Consider the following 19,785-nt stretch of genomic DNA (forward strand, 5'->3'; position numbering starts at 1 on the left):
ACCTTAGGCTTCCATTTAATGTAGGAATGACTATACATAAATTGTAGTTTGATATGGCAGCATATCTGACCGAATTAAGCGACAGTAACAAGCTCAGACACTGTTAGGAAGTAGACTACCCGTTTGAGGACATTGGGACTTTATTATCGTCTTGTTTGAGGACACTGGGACTTTATTATCATGTCATTTGAGGACACTGGGACTTTGGCATCTCAGGAGGTTAATATAGGAATGACTATTGAAAGATGCTTCGATGATGAGCAATTCACACAAGATTAAAAAGTGACAACCAACCCCAGTCTCCCCTACAGTCTGTAGCTCTCGAGCTCAGCTTGAACACATGATTGTGAAAAAGTGGAGATTAATTTAAAATAAAAAAAGACACTGGTACTATTTGTTAATACAATGTGTAAAAAAGAAAAGAAAAATGTGTTTATCACATACTGTGTTTATATATGATATCCCCAAAAATCACCCCTGTATTATGAATTCAAAGATCCACTCTTTGAAGATTCCACATACATTTGACTGTGGTTTACTGTTTGAGCCCCCCTTTACCAAACAGATATTACACACAAACGAGCGGTAACACGCCTCTAAATGAAGAAATATTAAAACTGTATACCTGTATCCTCTTATGAATTGATTTTTGCACCGGCTAAGCCAACCTTGACACCCCCGGCACAGACTCACACTTAGTACGGGCCTGTACGGTTGCTCCAGCGATGACGCTTCAGTCCTGACGGTTTATTTTAGCTCCGGTATTTTTCCTGTCCGCTTTACATTTTTACCCCCGATGTAGCTTAAAACACACATTTTGTTTTTTATCCCTAGCTTAGCTTTTCATTTCATCTGAGCTCGGATATTAACCGCTTTCCCCCCCGCTCCTTCATGCCGCTTCCCCCGCTGTCTTTTACTGCATTTTAGATGTATTTTGTGTCCCTTGTTTCCTCCAGTAACCCATGTCTGTGTGCATCCCGCCTCCCTGCGCTCTCAATAGATGGTGCAAGTCAAAATGTCCAAATCGCCCGTAGACCCTCTGTCTGCTGTGGAAACAGGCTCCCAGTCGCACTATTTCCAGGTAAATCCGGCACACTTTTCACACACATCTAACGAGCAAAGTGCGGGCGGAGGAGGGAAATGGTTAGCTAATATCCTGCTACTTGTTGTTGCAATTGAGGCGTCGCGGTTTGGCAGCGAGCTACTTTTTTATTTATTTATTTATATACATTTTTTTTTTCACCTCCGCCTTCACTGAAACTGCAGATTGATGCTTGATCGGTGGAAAGCCAGTGGGTGCGATCATTAGGTGGGCTCACATATGGTTATTATGCCTGTCATACACACACACTCACACACACTGAGAGGATGAAATCTTAAGTGTTCATACATTTACAGCTTGAGTCTCATCGGGCCTTTTATAAAATGATTTTTTTTTTATTATTTATTTCAATGCATTTGCTCACAGCAATGGCTGTAAAGCAGCACAAAGCAGTGACGTGAATATATGCTGAATTTTATTGGCACACAACAGGCAGATCATGACTCTGACTCACCTGTAGCCTGAATCTACAGGGCCTGTCAGCACACTCACCGCAACATCCACCATGCTCTCTTATTAATGGACTGTGTATAAGAGGCCTGGGGAAAATCTGTCTCCTGCATTACACAGACCAGCAGTGCAGCTGGATTAATTTAGTCCTGGAATATATGTGATACTGGCTACAGCTGGTTTTACACCTCTAATCCCACAATGTAGGCTTTTACATTGTCAAAAATCCAAGAAAAAGCCTTAAAAATCAGCATACTGCAAGCTGGTTTCATGCTATCTGTCTGTTTATCTGTCTTTATTCCCTCACTTGTGTGTCTCTTTTATCACAGCTGCCCAGGAAGTTGCCTAAACGCAAGAGCCGCTTCAAACGCTCAGATGGCAGCACGTCTTCTGACACAACATCCAGCTTCATCAAACGGCAGGTAAACAAGAAAGAAAGAGCTCCCAGAGCCATTTGTTGGCTTCCTTTTTCCTTATTTATGCATGCAATGTAGGCTACATCACTGGTACATCACAGTCACACTCATTGTCAGTGGGAGGAGAGAACTGTAGCTTCTATAGAAAATGTAGGCCATGTTGTGCTCTTAAGTCTGAGTAAATCTATAAGGGGGTGAAGTTGCTTTTTCAACAGAAGAGGTGTCTCTGCATTGTTTTGTTGGCAGTGCTGCAGTGCCTAGTATTTGTTTCAGGTATAAGCTATTGGTGAGAAATCAAGGCTCGTCTTTTGGACTCACAACAGCTACAAAAAGACATTTACATCTGTATTTATTATCCGTATATCCGATACATTAATGCCTCTGCTCTGCATCTCCATCCTGAGACCTGCCACCTCAGGTTCAGTTGTTGTTTTGCCCAGTAGAGAGCAGCAAAATGCTTGAAAAGTGGCAGTGTCTCACATCAAAATCCCAACACAGCCCAGTTTTTTTAATTAATGCTTCCAGGTCAAGCACGTGTGGAAGACTCAGACGGAGATTTGGTGTTATTCAAGACAAAACTCTAACTGATTTCTGAGCCTTGTGGTGTTACTGCAGGGCTGTTGTAAACCCCTCTCATCTGCATCAGCTGATGTGATCAAGACGCTTTTAATTGACCTCCGTATGTTTGTTTTAGAAGATGCATTTGGGCTGGCTGTAGTGTCTGAGAGAGTCCAGCAGAGGGGAGAACTTGATCCCTGTACAAATCAGGTTGTGACGAGTCAAGGGGTTTCACCAGGATACAGACGGACTGTGCATGCAGAGCACATCCTGAATCCCTGAAGTTCACGAGCTTCCATACATCAAAGAGTCAGGAGTTGGGAAGGATTAAAATATCCTCCCTCAAAAGGAGCCTGATGTACTAATGACAGAAACTACAAGGCTCTCCACATTCCTGCAGGCTTTACACCGTCTCAAGTATCTATTTAGTCCTGATTAATTGATCTAGAGCTGAAACGATTAGAGCAGAATCAGACAGAATGGATTAGATTTGAATGAAACTTTACCGCTCACCACGGTGGAAAATTGTCTTTGGCCCATCTGGAAGTTTATTAAAACATTAAAACATACACATACGAAACATAACAACACTGACAGTATGATGCAGTTGATTAATTGATAAGTTGATAGACAGAAAATGAATCTGCAACTATAAAAAAAAACAATTAACAGGCGGTTTCTCAGATGTTAGCATGTTTGCAGCTTTTCTTTGTCATTTGATGGACTGATCAGTCTTTGGGTTGTCAGCAATATTATGACTTTTTATAGACAAAACAACGCACTGATGAATAGAGACAGTTAATCAGCAGATCATTCAAAAATGAAAATATTTTTTAGTGTAAGACCTACGGTATTTAATCCCGCTTTTGTCTGGATTTAATCAACTAAATCCTAAACTGAGAAACTAAAAATATGGGTGAGGAAAGAAGTGGAAATGCCTCTTCAGTGGAATAAAGTAGTGCTGCTCATGAATCGATGAGTTGATTGTCAGAAAACACATTTTTCATAATGGAGCCACACAAAATGGTAAAAATTGGTAAAGTGAAATGAAAATAAAAAACGAAAAAAAGTGGTGTGTGTATATGTATTCACCTCCTCTGCTATGACGCCTTAAAATAAGACCTGGCGCTACCAGTTACCCTCAAGTCACATGATTAATTAAAGTCCACCCGTGTGCAATCTAAGTGTCATATGATGTCAGTATACACCTGTTCTGAAAGGCACCACCAAGCAAATGGCACCATGAAGAAAAAGGAACTCTTCAAACAAGTCAGGGATGAAGTTCTAGAGAAGTACAGCTCAGGGTTGGGTTTAAAAAAATCTGAACACCCCACACGCCAGGAAACAATTCAATGCATAAAAAAAGAATTAAAAATGTTTGGAGTTTTGCCAGTAGGCATGTAGGAGACTCCCTGAATATATGGAAGAAGGTACTTGGGTCATATGGGCCTAAAATTGAATTTTCTGGCCACTCTTCCATAAAGCCCAGCTCGGTGAAGTGTACAGATCAAAGTCTACCTATAGACAAATACTCTTGTCTCTGCTGTGGAGCCTTCCAACTCCTTCAGGTTTATCTTTGGTCTCTTTGTGTCTCTCTGATTAATGCCCTTCTTGCCTGGTACTTGAGTTTTGGTGGGCGGCCCTTGCTTGGCAGGTTTGTTGCGGTGCTACATTTTTTCCCATTTGATAAAAATGGATTTAACCAAGCTCAGCAGGAACATATCAGTTACTGTAAGTTCTCAGTTCTCCAGAAATTTGTCTCTGACTCGTTCGAAGAGTTCCTTGGTCTTTGTTGTGCCCGTTGTGTGGTGGTGCTGCAGACTCTGGGGCCTTTCAGAACAGGTGTATATATGTTGAGATCATGTGACACTTAGATTGCTCACAGGTGGACTTTATCTAACTAATTATGTGACTTCTGAAGGCAATCAGTAAGGGTGGGGGAAACAATTGATACAGCATAGTATTGCAATATTTCTATGTGGCAATATCCTATCACCACACAGTGCCAAGTATCGTTTTTTTTATTATATTAATTATTAATATTACAAATACAAATTAAACTTTAGGTAGCCTACTCCAGTAATATAATCAGTTGCTTTTTCAGTACATTTTGCTTCAAAAGAAAATGACTGAAGTGAGATGAACAGACTGAAAACTGTCTTATTAGATAATACAGATGTTGACAAAGTGTCTTTTTGGGGACATTATTTGCTGGTGAAAACAGGTAATAAATCCCAACATATAGTAATATATTTTATTGCTATTCTCAGCATATCGCAACACATTTAAAATCGCAATAATATTGTATTGACTATTGACAATATTGTATGACTAATGTATTTGGTAGCACCAGGTCTTATTTAAAGGCTTTATAGTCAAGTTGATCAAGTGTGTTTATTGGATTTTTAATATACTTCAAATATTACATCAAATACAACAACATAAAACAAGTAAGGTACGAAATATAACATTCACAGTAAGGCATGGTCTTAATATCAGCTGCTACGACAGGGCAATACAATGAGTACTTCTCCAAAGTTCAAAAATAAATAATCAGAAATGCTGCCTATTCAGTTAATGACAGTCTAAAGGAAAGAAAGAGGAAAAAATGCACATAATTATGTTGCATTCAAGAAATTAAGACAAGTCCTGTAGCCTTCGCCCCGTCTAGAAATGTCATAAAACGTCACCATATCTTATCAAAAGTAGAATATTTACCCATTAAGGTGCATTTTTTAAACTTTTTTCCCCATTTCACTGCATTAATTCTGACTATTTCATGTTGGTACATTACAAAAAATCCAGATAAAAATCAATTTTAATGACAGGTGGCAATGCAACAAAATAAAAACATAAAATATGCCAAGAGGGGTGAATACTTCTGCGAAGCACTGTACAATCTTCCTCTTACAAAAAAAGTGGTAAAACAGTCAGCACACTCAGATGTTTTGTAGCTCCAGCCTCACTTGTTAGCTAATGTTAGCAAACATTAGATAGATACACTGAAATACAGACTTACAGAAAATTTACTGCCCCTTAATTGTATATAAAGCTTTAGAAATCAGTGAAAAATGCCTGTCACAAGCTCCAGGGCCCAGTGTGACACCCTCGTATTGCTTGCTTTTCATTTTATAAACCAGACAATTATCAGTCAATTTATCACCAATTAATATATTATAAATTGAACCCGTATTTATATCCCATATGTCAATTTATACTAAAAAAGGAAAGACTGCTTCAGAATTTCCTTTTTTAGCCTTTTCAGTTCATTTTTAACCTTTAACAGCACAACAGTTTTTTCTACCAATGTATTTCAGCTCTTAGCATCTTTTTGTAAAACAGTTCAGCTTCCAATTCTGCATGCTTTACATTGTAGCTTCCAGGTTTTTTCAGCAGCATAGTCAATGCGGTTGAGCCTCTTGCAGGCATTTTTTATATATATTTCTACATTTTCGGCAGGAAATGCATTTTCTAGTTGTTGTTGTTTTTTTTTATAAATACATATATATATATATATATATATACATATATATATATATATATAGATTTTAAACCACACAGTTATTGGTTGATCAATCAATAATGAATGTTTTGTTTGCTGTTGTTAATTAAACCCTCACATCAACTGCTGTATTTATATTTGATGTCATATATCTCTAGCAAAAAAAAAAAAAAGTTAAAAATATACCATGCAGGATTTTCCTCCTTCCTACAGAAGTAATCCCCCCCTCAATCATCACTTATGACCCACTCTCAGTGTGTGGCGGTGTATTTTTATGCAGAGACTCTGCCCTCTGCCTGTGTTTGGGACATTTATGGGTGTGTACCAGGTGCCAGACAGTAAGCAGCAGGCATCCAAGAGACACAGCACCAAAAAGACACAAATATATCAAGGCAAAATGCCAAACTAGAGTGAATCTGGGATTGGCTTTTACTTCCACTTTCACTGGCAAGTGTGTTTATAATCAGTAACCAACAGTCCTGGCTAGCATACCTTTAAAGGTTCAATGTGTATCATTTAGTGACATCTAGTGGTGAGGTTGCAGAACTGAAACTTCTCCTGTGTGCCAAGCGGGTAGGAGAACTATGGAGGCCTACACAAAAACCCAAATGACCCCATCTAGAGCCAGTGTTTAATTGGTCTGATCTGGGCTACTGTCGAAACATGACAGGAGAGGACTTGCTATGTATGTAGATATAAACAGCTCATTTTAAGGTAACAAAAACAAAACAATTATTATTTTCAGGTGATTATAAACTAATGAAAAATAGCTTTGAATATTATGTACCATATTCTGCTAATAGATGACCCTAAATCTTAGACACTGGGCCTTTAAGCAAGCCTGATGATGCATGATGATGAAACTGATGACATAAATTATCTCAGTGGAATAACATTTAAACAGTTTGTTTAATGCTTTGCTCACTGCAACTGACGATTATTTTCTTTGTTATTATCTTCATTAATTTATCTGCAGATCATTCTCTTGATTAACTGTTTAACGTATAAGATGTGGACACAAATAGTGGAAAACGCCCATCACAGCTTCCCAAAGTGACATCCTTGAATTGCTTGTTTTATCCGACCAACATTCACAAACCAAAACAGTATTTCATTTACTAATACCAATCAATCAATCAATCTTTATTTATAAAGCACTTTTCATACAAAAAATGTAGCACAAAGTGCTTTACATGGTTAGAAGAAATGCCCCACCCATCCATCCCCCAGCCACCTACACCCCCACAGACACACCCACCCACCCAGCCACCCACACCCACCCACACACACACACACCCACCCACAAACACAGTCATGATGTAGACATAAAAACATGTGGCAGAGTGCAGAGCAACCAGGTGAGGAAACAATACCGCAGGGAGCCGTCTACACCGGGAGCTGATCACAGCCCGTGGCCACCAGGACACCAACACGGAGTCCACCTCAACATGGGCAGATAGAGGGGCCCACACCACCGCCAAGAAAGCAGAGTGCAGCCCCCCCCCCACTCGAAGCAACCCACGAGGCAGCGCCAACGCAGCCAGGGCCAATCACAGCCCCCAGTGCAGAGGGCCCCCACTGAGGAAACACTGGAGTTAAAAACTAAGAATAACATAAAACATCGATAAAAGACTAAGAGTGACATTAAAACCTCAGTACAAGACTAAAAATGACATTAAAATATCAGTAAAAAATTAAGAATGATATTAAAACCTAAGTAAAAGTGTCAATGACAGTAAAACATCAGAAAACTAAGAAAATATTAGTTAAAAGCCTGATTAAATAGGTAGGTCTTGAGTCTGCTTTTAAAAATAACTACATTCTCTGCTGCCCTCAGGTCTTCCGGCAGGCCATTCCACAGACGGGGGCCATAATAGTGGAAAGATGCCTCCCCTTGAGCACGTGTTCTAACTTTGGGAATGATCAAGAGGCCAGTGCAAGAGGACCTCAGGGTCCGCGAGGGTTCGTAGCGTATAAGCAATTCTGCAAGATAAGAAGGCCCAAGACCATTAAGATATTAAAAACTATTAAAAGAACCTTAAAATCAATCCTGAAACACACGGGGAGCCAATGCAGTGATTCTAAAACCGGTGTAATGTGGGCCTGCCTTCTGGTCTTTGTCAGCACACGTGCAGCAGAGTTTTGTAAAAGTTGTAGGCCTGAGATACTTTTTTTTGGGAAGACCAGAAAGCAGGGCATTATAGTAATCAATACGACTAGAGATAAAAGCATGCATTAGCGTCTCCGTGTTAGCTCGAGAGAGAAACGGGCGGACTCTGGCTATGTTTTTGAGATGATAAAAGCCTGTTTTTATTACATGCTTAATGTGTGGAATAAAAGTAAGCTCAGAGTCAAAAATAACGCCCAGGTTTTTAACTTGAATTGATGGATTTAAGGACAATGCCTGTAGTTTGGATAAAAGTTTCTCTCTCTGAGCCTCAGGACCGATGAGTAAAACTTCAGTTTTGAGCTGGTTGAGCTGTAAAAAGTTTTCTGCCATCCAGGATTTGATGTCCAAGATACAGTTAAAAAGGGCATCAATTGGCCCTGTGTCATCAGGAGACATGGAGATGTACAGTTGTGTATCATCAGCGTAACTGTGGAAGTTAATACCATGTCTCCTGATGACACAACCAAGAGGCAGCATGTACAAATTAAAAAGTATGGGACCTAAAATTGAGCCTTGGGGTACACCACATTTAATTTCATGGATCTCTGAAGAGCATGTATCCATACTTACCAAGAATTTTCTATCTGTGAGATAGGAAGTGAACCACTTAAGAACAGTGCCAGAGAGGCCGACCAGCTGTTGGAGTCTGTTTAAAAGAATAGGGTGATCTACTGTGTCGAAGGCAGCACTTAGATCCAGTAGCACCAGGACTGATAACTTGCGTGAGTCCAAGTTACACGTGAGATCGTTAACGATCTTCAGCAGGGCTGTCTCTGTACTGTGATTCTCCCTAAATCCAGATTGGTATTTATCAAAGATATTGTTATTATTTAAAAAATCATTAAGCTGAATAAAAACAGTTTTCTCTAAAATTTTACTTAAAAATGGTAAGTTGGATACCGGTCTGTAGTTGTTAAGAACATTTGGATCTAAATTGTTCTTCTTCAAAAGGGGTCTCACCACTGCTGTTTTAAAGGCATCGGGGAAAGTACCCATTTGAAGAGAAGAATTCACAATGTTTAAAAGCTCATCTTCGAACAATCCATAAAATGTTTTAAAAAGTGATGTAGGAAGACAGGTTGTTGGTTTCACTTGGAAGAAAGCTCTACCAAGCGTCTCAGCATGAACCAGGGCAAAACTGTCCAGTGCTTCCTCAGGTAAAAACAAGCATTCAGATGTGTTAAGAACTGTATTTTGATGGGATAAAATATCAGATCTGATGCCATCAACTTTACCTCTAAAGTGGACTGCAAAGTCTTCACAAAGAGAATCTGTTGAAGTGCTTTGGAACTTGTTAAAATCAGGGTTGATTAAAAGGTCGATGGTGGAGAAGAGGACTCTGGGATTATTTTTATGATTATTGATTATATTGGCAAAGTAAGTGTTTCTTGCATGTCTGAGTGCATTATTGTAAATTTTAAGTTGCTCATGGAATATCTGGTAGTTAATTGTTAATTTGTTTTTCCTCCACCTCCTTTCTGCTATCCTGCAATTTCTTTTCAGTTTTTTGATTTCTTTATTTCTCTATTTCTCCATGGGGTTATATGACTGTCTTGTACCAGCTTTGTTTTTAGTGGAGCGACTGAATCAAGACTTGACTTTAGTTTACTGTTAAAATCTTCAACAATAAAATTGCAGGAAGCAGGTAAAATAACTGGAGGGCATTTATCTAAAACTTCAATAAAATTTGCAACCACTTCAGAGGTAAGATATCACTTCCTCGCAGTTCGCACTGAGGTCTCCCGCTGAATAAAATATAATATATTACAAAAACAAGCAGCAGATCCTCTTATTTCAGCACATATTTAGCATTCCTGCTTGACCCAAACTATTAATTGATTATCAAAACAGAAGCCAGATAATTGTCTTTTGATCGACTGATCGTTGCAGCTCAAATCAAAATACGGTTGAAAAGAAAGAAGTTGCAACACTTCATAAATTAAAATAAAGCCCCATATTAACAATCCCTCATGAGGTGTTAAGGACTAGAGGCTTGATATCCCTCTCTTACAGGAACGAGTCAGTGCAAACATTATGAAGAATACCTCAGTTTCATGCACAGCACCATTAGCATGAGGGAATGTGGAGCAGTCTATCTGAGAGACGTTAGTGAGAAGGAGGGAGAAAAAAAAAGGGCTGAGCAGACATCTTCTTCAGGCGGGGACATTAGTTATCCTGATCGGGGGGCTTAATGACAATCTCCAGATTCCCTGAGAATATTGCACAGCTTAAAATATTCATGATGCTCATTTTGAAGGCCTCGGGCGATGTGATGTGTGGGTTCATTGTTCACACGAGCACCTTTTAGCTTCTTTTCAATCATTATACCTTCTCTCCGCACGCACAACAGCCCCCCCCCCCCCCCCCCCCCCCCAAGCCAGCTCCAAATGATAGGATGAAGGGTTTTATGCAGGAGTAGTAGATTTCACAAACAGAGCAGATAGTTTCTTGTCTGTGATAGGGGTGGGGTGTCTATGGAGGAGCAGTGGAGTATGACTCATTTCTGCAGCAGGATACAATAAGCAGTATGCTGCCATAAGTGTGGATATATGTGTTGTATGTAGGACATGAGGGGCTGAGACAGGAGGAGAAATCTACAGCTGTGTGTTGTGATCATAGCAGCTGTTTCCCTCTCTACCTGTGCATGTTGAATTGGAATTTAACCAAGAAGGGGATGATTTTTTAGAGAGGTGGTTTGATCAAGTGACGCAAAAAGCTGCGTTGGTTGTTGGTGTTATGTGTGTGTGAGGTGTGTGTGTGTGTATGGGATGAGGTGGGTTAAGAATAGAAAAGAAGGTGTTGCCGGCTCTAGTGCAGGTCGTCCCTGGTTAGGGGACGGGACACAGTACAGTCTGTCTGCATTTTACAGCATGTAGTGTATAGAGGGAGAGGGAGGGACCGGCAGCAGCAGCATCACCACATTAACTGAGTAAGTACAAATGACTCTGGACACAGTCAGCCTCCTCTTCTTCTTCTTCTTCTTCTCCTCCTCCTCCATCTGAAACTCCTTCTCCTCACATCTCCCTCCTTCATCTCTTCACAGCATTTCCATCACATTGTTGCCGCTCCTCTCTCTGTTTTCCTTTGTCTTCCTCCTTCGCCTCCCCCTCTTCCAACAACGCTTCTGTTTCTCTCATTCCTTCACCTGCTTTACTTTTTGATTGCCATCACCCCATGCGCGCTCTTCACAGTTCCTCACCGACTCTCGTGATTGATCAATTTGACATACAGTATGCCTGAGCTTGACTTTGATATCGATGTAACTGCAGAGTGATTTATTGCGTTGTGTATCAAGAGAGCTCTGTGCATGTGTAACTTGCTGACATTGAATTACGACCGCACAGTTAATCGAACACTTTTTGAAATTGGATATTTGGCTACTGGATTTCCAAATCACTGAAGCTTGCAGGTTTTTTTTTGGTGTTTCAGCCTCCTGAATAATATATTCTGCTGTTGTGCAAATAAAGCCAGAGAAATTTGATTTTAGCTTTAGTGTGCACTCCCCGCACTCTTTCACACAATTTCAAAGGAACATGCTGTGTTTCGCCTTTTAATCCAGTTATTACAAATCAATAAATACAGCGTTACTACCAACCATTTTTAAGGCTTGCAGTGGATTTCTGAGTCGTGCTTTTCCTGCACTCCAGGTACCCATTGTAGTTGGCCACGCTAGTGTGATGGTAATAGTTACAGCAGTGTCGGTCAGTCCACCACTTAAGTCCAGACTGAAATATCTCAACAACTAAGTGGTGGATTACCATGAAATTTTGCACAGATGTTCATGACCTCTGGAGGATGAATTGAAGTAAATTTAGTGACCATCTAGTTGTACATTAAGTAGCATCATCAGGTCGAAAAATGTGTCCAATACTTTGTTTTTTTACCAAATATTTGCAAACACAACTCACTTTTTGCTTTGTTCTAATTAGCAACATGCTAACATGCTAAGCCAGGATGATGAACATGGTAAACATTACACCTGCTAAACATCAACGTGCTAGCATTGTCACTGTGAGCAAATTAGCATTCATATTATGCATTCATTTGGCTCAAAGCACAGGTGGGCCTAAAGGGGCTGTATGCTTCAACTGTTGGATGGTCAGATATCTTCAACCAGTGTGTGTGTGTGTGTGTGTGTGTGTGTGTGTGTGTGTTTGTAAAATGTCTGTAATATGAGGAAGTATTGGTAGGGCTGTCCCAAATGCTTTGAAGCTTTGATCGTTGCCAAGGTAATCAACGTCCAAATCATTATTCATGTTTTTCTATACAGTTACCCTGACATTTAATAGCCCATAAATTAAGAAATAGTACTCCACCATAATTCATTATGCATCAACATTAATATTAGTTATTCTCAGATGAGGACATTTAGTGATAGTGATAGACGGTTTGACCACCACCAGTGGCAGGTTTACGGATATGCTAGAAAGATGTCGAAAAAATCAAGCGTCTGGAATAGGTTTAAGATTTATAAAGATGACGCCCCCAAAAAAGTCAAGTGCAAGATATTTCAAAGGAAACTGGGATATCGCAAATCTACAACCAGCTTGGTAAATCACCTGAAAACTCTAACAGCTTAGCCGTTTAGCATTCTTTAGTATTATTTTTCTAGCTATTATGGTTAATGTTACTGCAACCTGCATGCTAACAAAGAGGCCTATTGTCACATTATTTTAGATGCAATGACTGACTGATGTTTCAAAAAGACGTCCTCTCGTCACTGCCCCTCACCACCAACCTCTTCAAAATGCCCCAAAGCTGGTATTCAGGACAGCCCTAGTTATTGGTTCACTGGTATTATCGGCTGATAGTAACACTGAACAGATGCATCGTATCTGCAGTTTTTTTTTGCTGATAAGGCTCGAGTTAAATTCAGACCCTATAGCAGCTACCAACAACACAGAACATGCCACATTTTGTTTTCCACAGTTACTTCAGTTGTTCCACTGTCCACCATTTCTGCTACTGGGATAGTGACTGCAAATATTTTACACTGATAATCTTTGGTAACTGGGGATAGCTATCGGAAATGAAAGCGCTGTCCTCTGTCTGTTTTGGTTGAGCAATGGTTCATGCACTTCCTTTGTGCCGTAAATTGAGCCTTCATGTTTCTGGGAGCTCGTACGCAGGGACAGACAACAACGTAATGGAGGTGAGGCTTATAGGGAACTAATATAAATGCTGATGGTGTTAACATAAGTTAAAGCAAATGTGTCGTCCATAGTTTGACATTATCTATTTGCGAGTGAAGAATAGACGTGGCCTTTGACTCCAGCAAACACCTTTGTTTACTGAGTGTGACTCTTTTGTTTTTTATGTTTTGTTTATGAAGCAAAGATGCACTCCAGTTTTTTCATTCATTCATATTTTCCAGAAGTTGTTCAGAAAGTTGTGCTGCTGGCACAACAGGACTTGAAAACATGAATCTCCATGTAATGCTGCATGACGATCTGCAGTTTCATAGTGAGATCAAACATAAGTGAGTTACTAACTGAATGACGACAACCCAAACCTGTCGACATCTGCTGCTTTTGGTTGAATAGGTAACATTTTGATTGTGACAATGGGAGGTACTTACTTTTAAATCAATAGTTTGAGTTATAAATGAAAGGATTTCCATATATTTACATTAACAATAGATCAAATCACTGTGTGATGAGAAAGGAGTCACTCATAATGATAAACCCCAGAAGTATTAAAACCGGACTCTGCAACAGACTCAAGGTTTCAGTGTCTTTCAGCTTATTATTATGATTTTTTCACCAAGCTGCAACCACCAGGGCTGAAAAATAAAAGCCAACCTGAAGTGCCAAAAACGGCAGTTCCTTGAAAGACACATGAGGCTGGCTACAGCAGTGAGTCAATCTCCATAAACACCCATGTTAAAATGCCCATCTTTACAGCGGAAATTAACATGTTTACAGCCTGGTGCAAATAACAGTTTCGGTCTCCATTGCTAATTTCTACATTCATGACAAGTGTACGGGGGGTGGGGGATTTTTATATAATTCACCTGTTACATTTTATAAAGGCTTAAAGTTATGCCTATAGGAAGGTGGAGTCACTTGCATAACAGGCTGTTTGCAAAGCGTAACTATAGTCTATGAGTCAGATCCGGCCCTCGTTCCTCCGCAGCTCCACCCACTTGTCCAAATATGGTCACATCTGGCTCCTAAAAAACAAGATGGCAAACTCGCAGGTTCAAAATAGGAGTCCACAAACCAATTGTTGAGGTCACAGTAGCTACGTCCATTATTCATACAGTCTGTTTTTGACTTCCTAATTTTACTGATTTGTTTTACTCTCACTGCTCTGGACATGGTTGTTTTCAGCCATAACAGGCAGCTGTTATCAGCAAAAAAAAGTCCTATTAAACTGACTGTACTGTACAAATGTTGGTATATATGGTTATAATGTGTCAGTGTTGTGTTTACAGCATGTTTTGCTGCCCCCTAGTGACCCCCAAATCAATGAATTCAGGTTTAATCTAACTCAAATGGAGGGAGTCTCTGTCTGTTTGTCCTTTGATGTTCTTGACAATTATTAATCTGATCAACTTCACGCTTGGTGTGTGTATTGCTGAGGACCCAAGGAAGTGTAATGTCTTGTGCGAGCTCTTGAGAGTGTGTGTGTGTGACTATACACTACATCGCGGCAACAATCGACAATCAAAAGAGGCGTATACATGTAACACAACAGCGTCGGCCTCTAGTGTGATATATAACATGTTGGCAGTGCTTTCTAAACAAAAACAATGGTATAATATGTCAATCACAACCATTTACTTTCTCCGTTATATGGCAGCTGATCTGTTCCTCTGCTCAGAGGATAAGGAGCTCACAAATCTCATTGTTGTCCTGATTTGTGGACATTTATAGCCGCTAACTGCTAACAGCTACTTTTTTAATCTCCCATGGGTGGTCACCAACATAATGCCAAATCAAATGTGTCACAACCGTTCCACCAATGGTCACAACTTTCTGCCTTTACATTTTATACAGACCTCGTTTCGGGGTTGTTACTGCCTCCGTTCCCGGCTCCTCCCTTTACCCAACCATAGTTATAAAGAATGTCGAGGCGGCATTATGGCGCTATATTCCCACTTTGAACAGGCAGGCATTATTGAAAAAGTTTGAGCACAACTGTTGAAGTGTATTGTTTGGGGACCCCTGTTAACTATTACACCGCCGAACAGCTCGCTCTACGTTGCTCACTACAGTACATTCAAAAACATGATAAAGGAGAGACCAGAGATGTTACACTGAAGCAAACTCAAACATTTCAAGCATCAGCAGTGTAACTTTGAGAACGCTTTTGTTCCCAGGAATAGTCTGTTCCCAAATAGTTAGCTTTTAACAAATGATGCGTGTACTCTAGCATTGCTACGGGACACAACTGTGTCGTGGCAGGTGTATTGCTCAGGACCCGAAGAAGCACAGCATCGAGTGTGAAGTCGTGTGGATGAGCAGTTCTCGAGAAAGCTGCCAGCAGCAATACAGGAGGCCAAGTTACTGGAGCAGGCCTGTTCCTAACAGGCGCTAGTAACATTAATAACAGGTTTATTTGTGGTCTAGTGTTATTCCTTGTGTTAAAAGACCCATCAATGTATTTCATTCTGAGCTTTTGTTTACAATTTGATCAATAATTGTTGCAATAAAAGGTGCTCTTTGGCATACTCTAGCATGGCTAATCAGTTGACATCTCTACATGTCTTTCCAAAAGAAAACTAGGACACATTTGAATGCAAACTGTGAAACCAGCGAACACAGTATCAGTAAAATCGTGATAGAATTACTGTAGAAATCCCCCGCTGTTCTGTCCCTAGACCGTAGGATGACTTGGCCCTCTCGAGGACTCGACTAGCTGGATGACACACTTCCTTGTTGGCCCCTCCCTGTGGAGTTGAGGCCATCAGTGTTGCAGTGTGTGAAGAATAATCACAGAAGCAGAATAGGAAAGAACAGAGTTAAATTTAGCCCCCAGACGGGGACATTAGCAGTAAAAAAAAACAAAAACACAAAAAACAAGACACCCTCAGACCAGACGATAAAGATGTACTCAGATCATTACACTCTGCATTGCAGCTCAGCTTCACCTGCAAAACACACTGTTTCCTGCTCAGTTGCATCGGTGGCAACACTGTTTTGTTTTAGGATTTGACAGGTAGCAGCAGAGGTCCACAGCCTCATGTCCAAACATTAATAATGAACAGCAATCACAGCCCAGGCAGCTCTCTGTGTTCTAACATCATTAAACAGCTCTCTGACATAACGCCTTTCCCTCGCGCCCACCACCATATTTATTCCACTTTTATGTCTGTGTGTGTTTGAGCGCGTTCCCAGTGAAGACAGGGAAGCCGTTACAGTGAGAAAAAAAATATCAGATTCATGTCTTTATCAGGCTCTAGCGCCGTCCTCCTAATCAGCCAGGTATGCAACTCTCTGACCGTCTCTGTCTGTGTGTCTCTGTCTCTTCATGGTCCTTCCTCCTGCTGTGTTTCCCTTCTTTTCTTCTATCTGCGATGAGGATAGATATCTAGGTCTCACTCCACTCTTTCATAGCATTTTATTATGTTCTAATCTCATCTTCCCCTCGAGATAGCCTCGCTTTATCTTGTCGTATAAATCGTTTATACACTCTCTCGTCTCACCAACCATCTTTCAGTCACTCTCCGTCCTCGTAAACATCCTTCTCTTTTCAGTATATCTTGTCAACGATATTCACCCCCCTCCTCCACCTCCTCCTCATCCTCCCTCCCCTCCTTTTCTCTGTCTCTCCTTCTATCCATCCCGTTCTTCTTCCTCACCCTCCTTTTCTCTCTCTCGGTGCTGCTCTGGCACTGGTGCAGTGTTGCCTTGCAGAGCTTGTGAGTGCTAGAAATCAGATCTAGTTATCTAACATAGACACACACACACACAAAATAAACGAGGAGAGGTGCTCGCTTGCCGTTTTCTCGGGGGCTTGAGGTGGTAAAAAAATATTTTGGATTATATGTATGCATTCTGAAGTGCAGAGGAAGCTAAAGGTGGTGGTTGTTTTTCATGTCTGGGCACTTTTTTTGTTGTATTTGGAGCCTGATTTTCCTTTTGTTGTGCTGTTGCTAATTGGTCCTCCAGAGGATTCGTTTGTATATGTTGGCAAGATGGATGACCAGGACTAAGTCACTGCACTCTGGAGGAGAGGAAAACCAAAGGGAAAACTGTATTATGTGCTGCTTTTTAGTTTCTTAACACCTTGGTTTTTTTGGATGAATATGTTTGATCATCTTGTCACACATATAAGTGTTGTCATGAATACTGGTTACCTTTATCCGTGAGTGTTTTCTTGTCCGTCTCACTCCTTTTATGCTTTTCATTTCTTGTTTGCCTTCTGTCTCACCTCTCTCTCTGTGTTGCCTGACTTGGATTTGTTTTTGCTGCAGCGGTTCTTTTTACTGACAGATTCAGGACTGAGTTCCTTCAGAGAAGCCAAATAGATACCAAATATAGGAGAGCTCTCTCACACACACACACACACACACACACACACACACACACACACACACACACACACACAGTACCCAAACTGCATCGAGATCACCACCTCATATTTCTCTCCTTTACACGATGTTCTCTCTGGAATTCAGTATCATTGATTCCATCTTATTTTTCGATTAAATAATTAGTAGTTTTGGCTACAAAATGTCAGAAAATAGTAAAACAAAATGTCCACAATAATTTTCCAGAGTCCATGGTGTTGTTTTGTTTTCTGTTTATGTTCAGCTTACCCTTATATAAAATAAATATAAGCAAAATAACTTCACATATGAGAGGATGGAATCAGGGAATTGTTGCCATTTTGGCTTTAGAAAAGATTTAAATTATTATCAGAATCAGTTAAATAGCTGATAGTTTCAGCTCTACAGGCTATGACGCAAACATTTCATTAAATAATCGCAGGTTGTGAGTAAAAGCCTCACAGCAGCACCTGTCGAGCCATTTTCACCATTGTTATTTTGTGTAAAGCGTCTCTTTGTGTACTTATATCTGTCGCTTTCAGCCACCCCTAGCATGTGTCCTCAAACCTCTTATAATAAAAAATGATAGCTAGCATATATTTTCCTAATGAGGAGACGTCCTTGGAGAATAAACAGGGGGAAGAGAGGATGTATATGTGCTGCACTGTGGGGGATGATGGAATGGATTGGGGCCAAGCAGGAAAGAAGAGGAAGCAGTTGCCTCCTTTGTGCTATATTTGGTCTACCAGAGGATGGCTGGTGTGGGAGAGCAACGCATTGTGTTGGAGATACATGAATGTGTTCATGAATACAGACACGTATTTGCATGCACACCTGCACACAAAGACTGCAGAGCAGAGAGACAGATGAAAGCATGAACAGGAATAGTAGATCTACCTTCCCCACCTCTTAGTGTTACACCTCAGCAATATTCACGTGACTTGTTGGTCGTCATGTAAGAAATGATTAATTACAAGTAATATGTCTCCCAACAGGGGTCGGCTGATTCGTACACCAGTAGACCGTCGGATTCAGACCTGTCAGCAGAGGAGGACCGCGAGGCGTATCGGCGTGAAGCCGAGCGCCAGGCACAACTGCAGCTCGACAGAGCTAAGGTACGTCATATGGCGACATACACAACTACAAAGTGTAGTGTTTTAACGGTTTCATGAGTCAAAATATGTAGAGGTGAAGTCTGGAGCCACATGTAGGCCTCTACTGCTCCAGAAGAACTTCAATATATAGCCACTCCCCTCCACCACCACCTCCTCTGTTTTGTTTTGTTTTTCATTATTCTTCGGTAGTAAAAGTAGAAAGAAACAGGTAGTGAGGGGGAAAGAGAGAAGAACAATGACATGCAGCAAACGGTCCGGCCAACTGGGAATCAAGCCAGGGACTCCCTGCTCAGTGATGCGCCCATGTGGTATGTGCCCAACCACTCTAGTTAATGGGTCACCCGCCCCTTCAGATATTTCTTACCAACCATACACCAGATCCTTCAACAGATGAAAGACAACAAATATTCTTCTCTCAATATTCAGTATTAAACCCACTCAAAACATACTGGGTATAGACTGAGCTCCTCCTACTGCATGTTAGTGCTCAACCAGCAACTCGCATGTAAACACAACTAAAACATGATCTGTTTAATCACAGCATCGCAGACACACGTTATATATCAACCAGTTTCTGCCCCTAAAGGACATATCTGGTCAGATGTCGAACAAACTAGAGCAGTGATTCTCAACTGGTGGCTCATGGTCCATTCTGAATGGACCGCAAGTGTACCTAATTTTACAAGGTTTTGGGGGGAAAAATAGCCCATCTATTGACACACAGTCCAGATTCTAATTTTCAAACCAAAAATAATTCAGCATTGTTGTTCTGCATTCTCACAAAGGTGCAGGTTATGATATAAAGTACGAACATGCACTCAGAGCACCGGCTGCTGAGATGGTCACAGAGCCTACGAATGCTTGTACTGCTAGGTCCTGCAAAACCCTGCCCATCTGGGTGAAACCAAGATTTCAGGGTGTCCCAAACTCAACTTAACCAACTCTGTGTGGCCTAAAAATGTCAAACAAAGCTCAC

General features: G+C 40.7%; 1 protein-coding gene across 2 annotated transcripts in view; it reads left to right on the forward strand.

Annotated features, from left to right (window-relative positions):
* Positions 1–710: 710 nt before the first annotated feature.
* LOC117258595 (voltage-dependent L-type calcium channel subunit beta-4-like) overlaps positions 711–19,785 on the forward strand; it is a 29,890-nt gene continuing 10,815 nt past the window's right edge. For both annotated transcript variants that reach the window (XM_033629625.2, XM_033629626.2), the window contains exons 1-3: positions 711–1,081; positions 1,882–1,974; positions 18,690–18,809. In XM_033629625.2, the coding sequence (XP_033485516.1) occupies positions 1,001–1,081; positions 1,882–1,974; positions 18,690–18,809 (294 nt within the window). In that variant the 5' untranslated portion in view covers positions 711–1,000. The remainder of the gene's footprint in view (positions 1,082–1,881; positions 1,975–18,689; positions 18,810–19,785) is intronic.

The sequence above is a fragment of the Epinephelus lanceolatus genome, chromosome 8 (assembly GCF_041903045.1).
Source record: "Epinephelus lanceolatus isolate andai-2023 chromosome 8, ASM4190304v1, whole genome shotgun sequence".
Lineage (NCBI taxonomy): Eukaryota > Metazoa > Chordata > Actinopteri > Perciformes > Serranidae > Epinephelus > Epinephelus lanceolatus.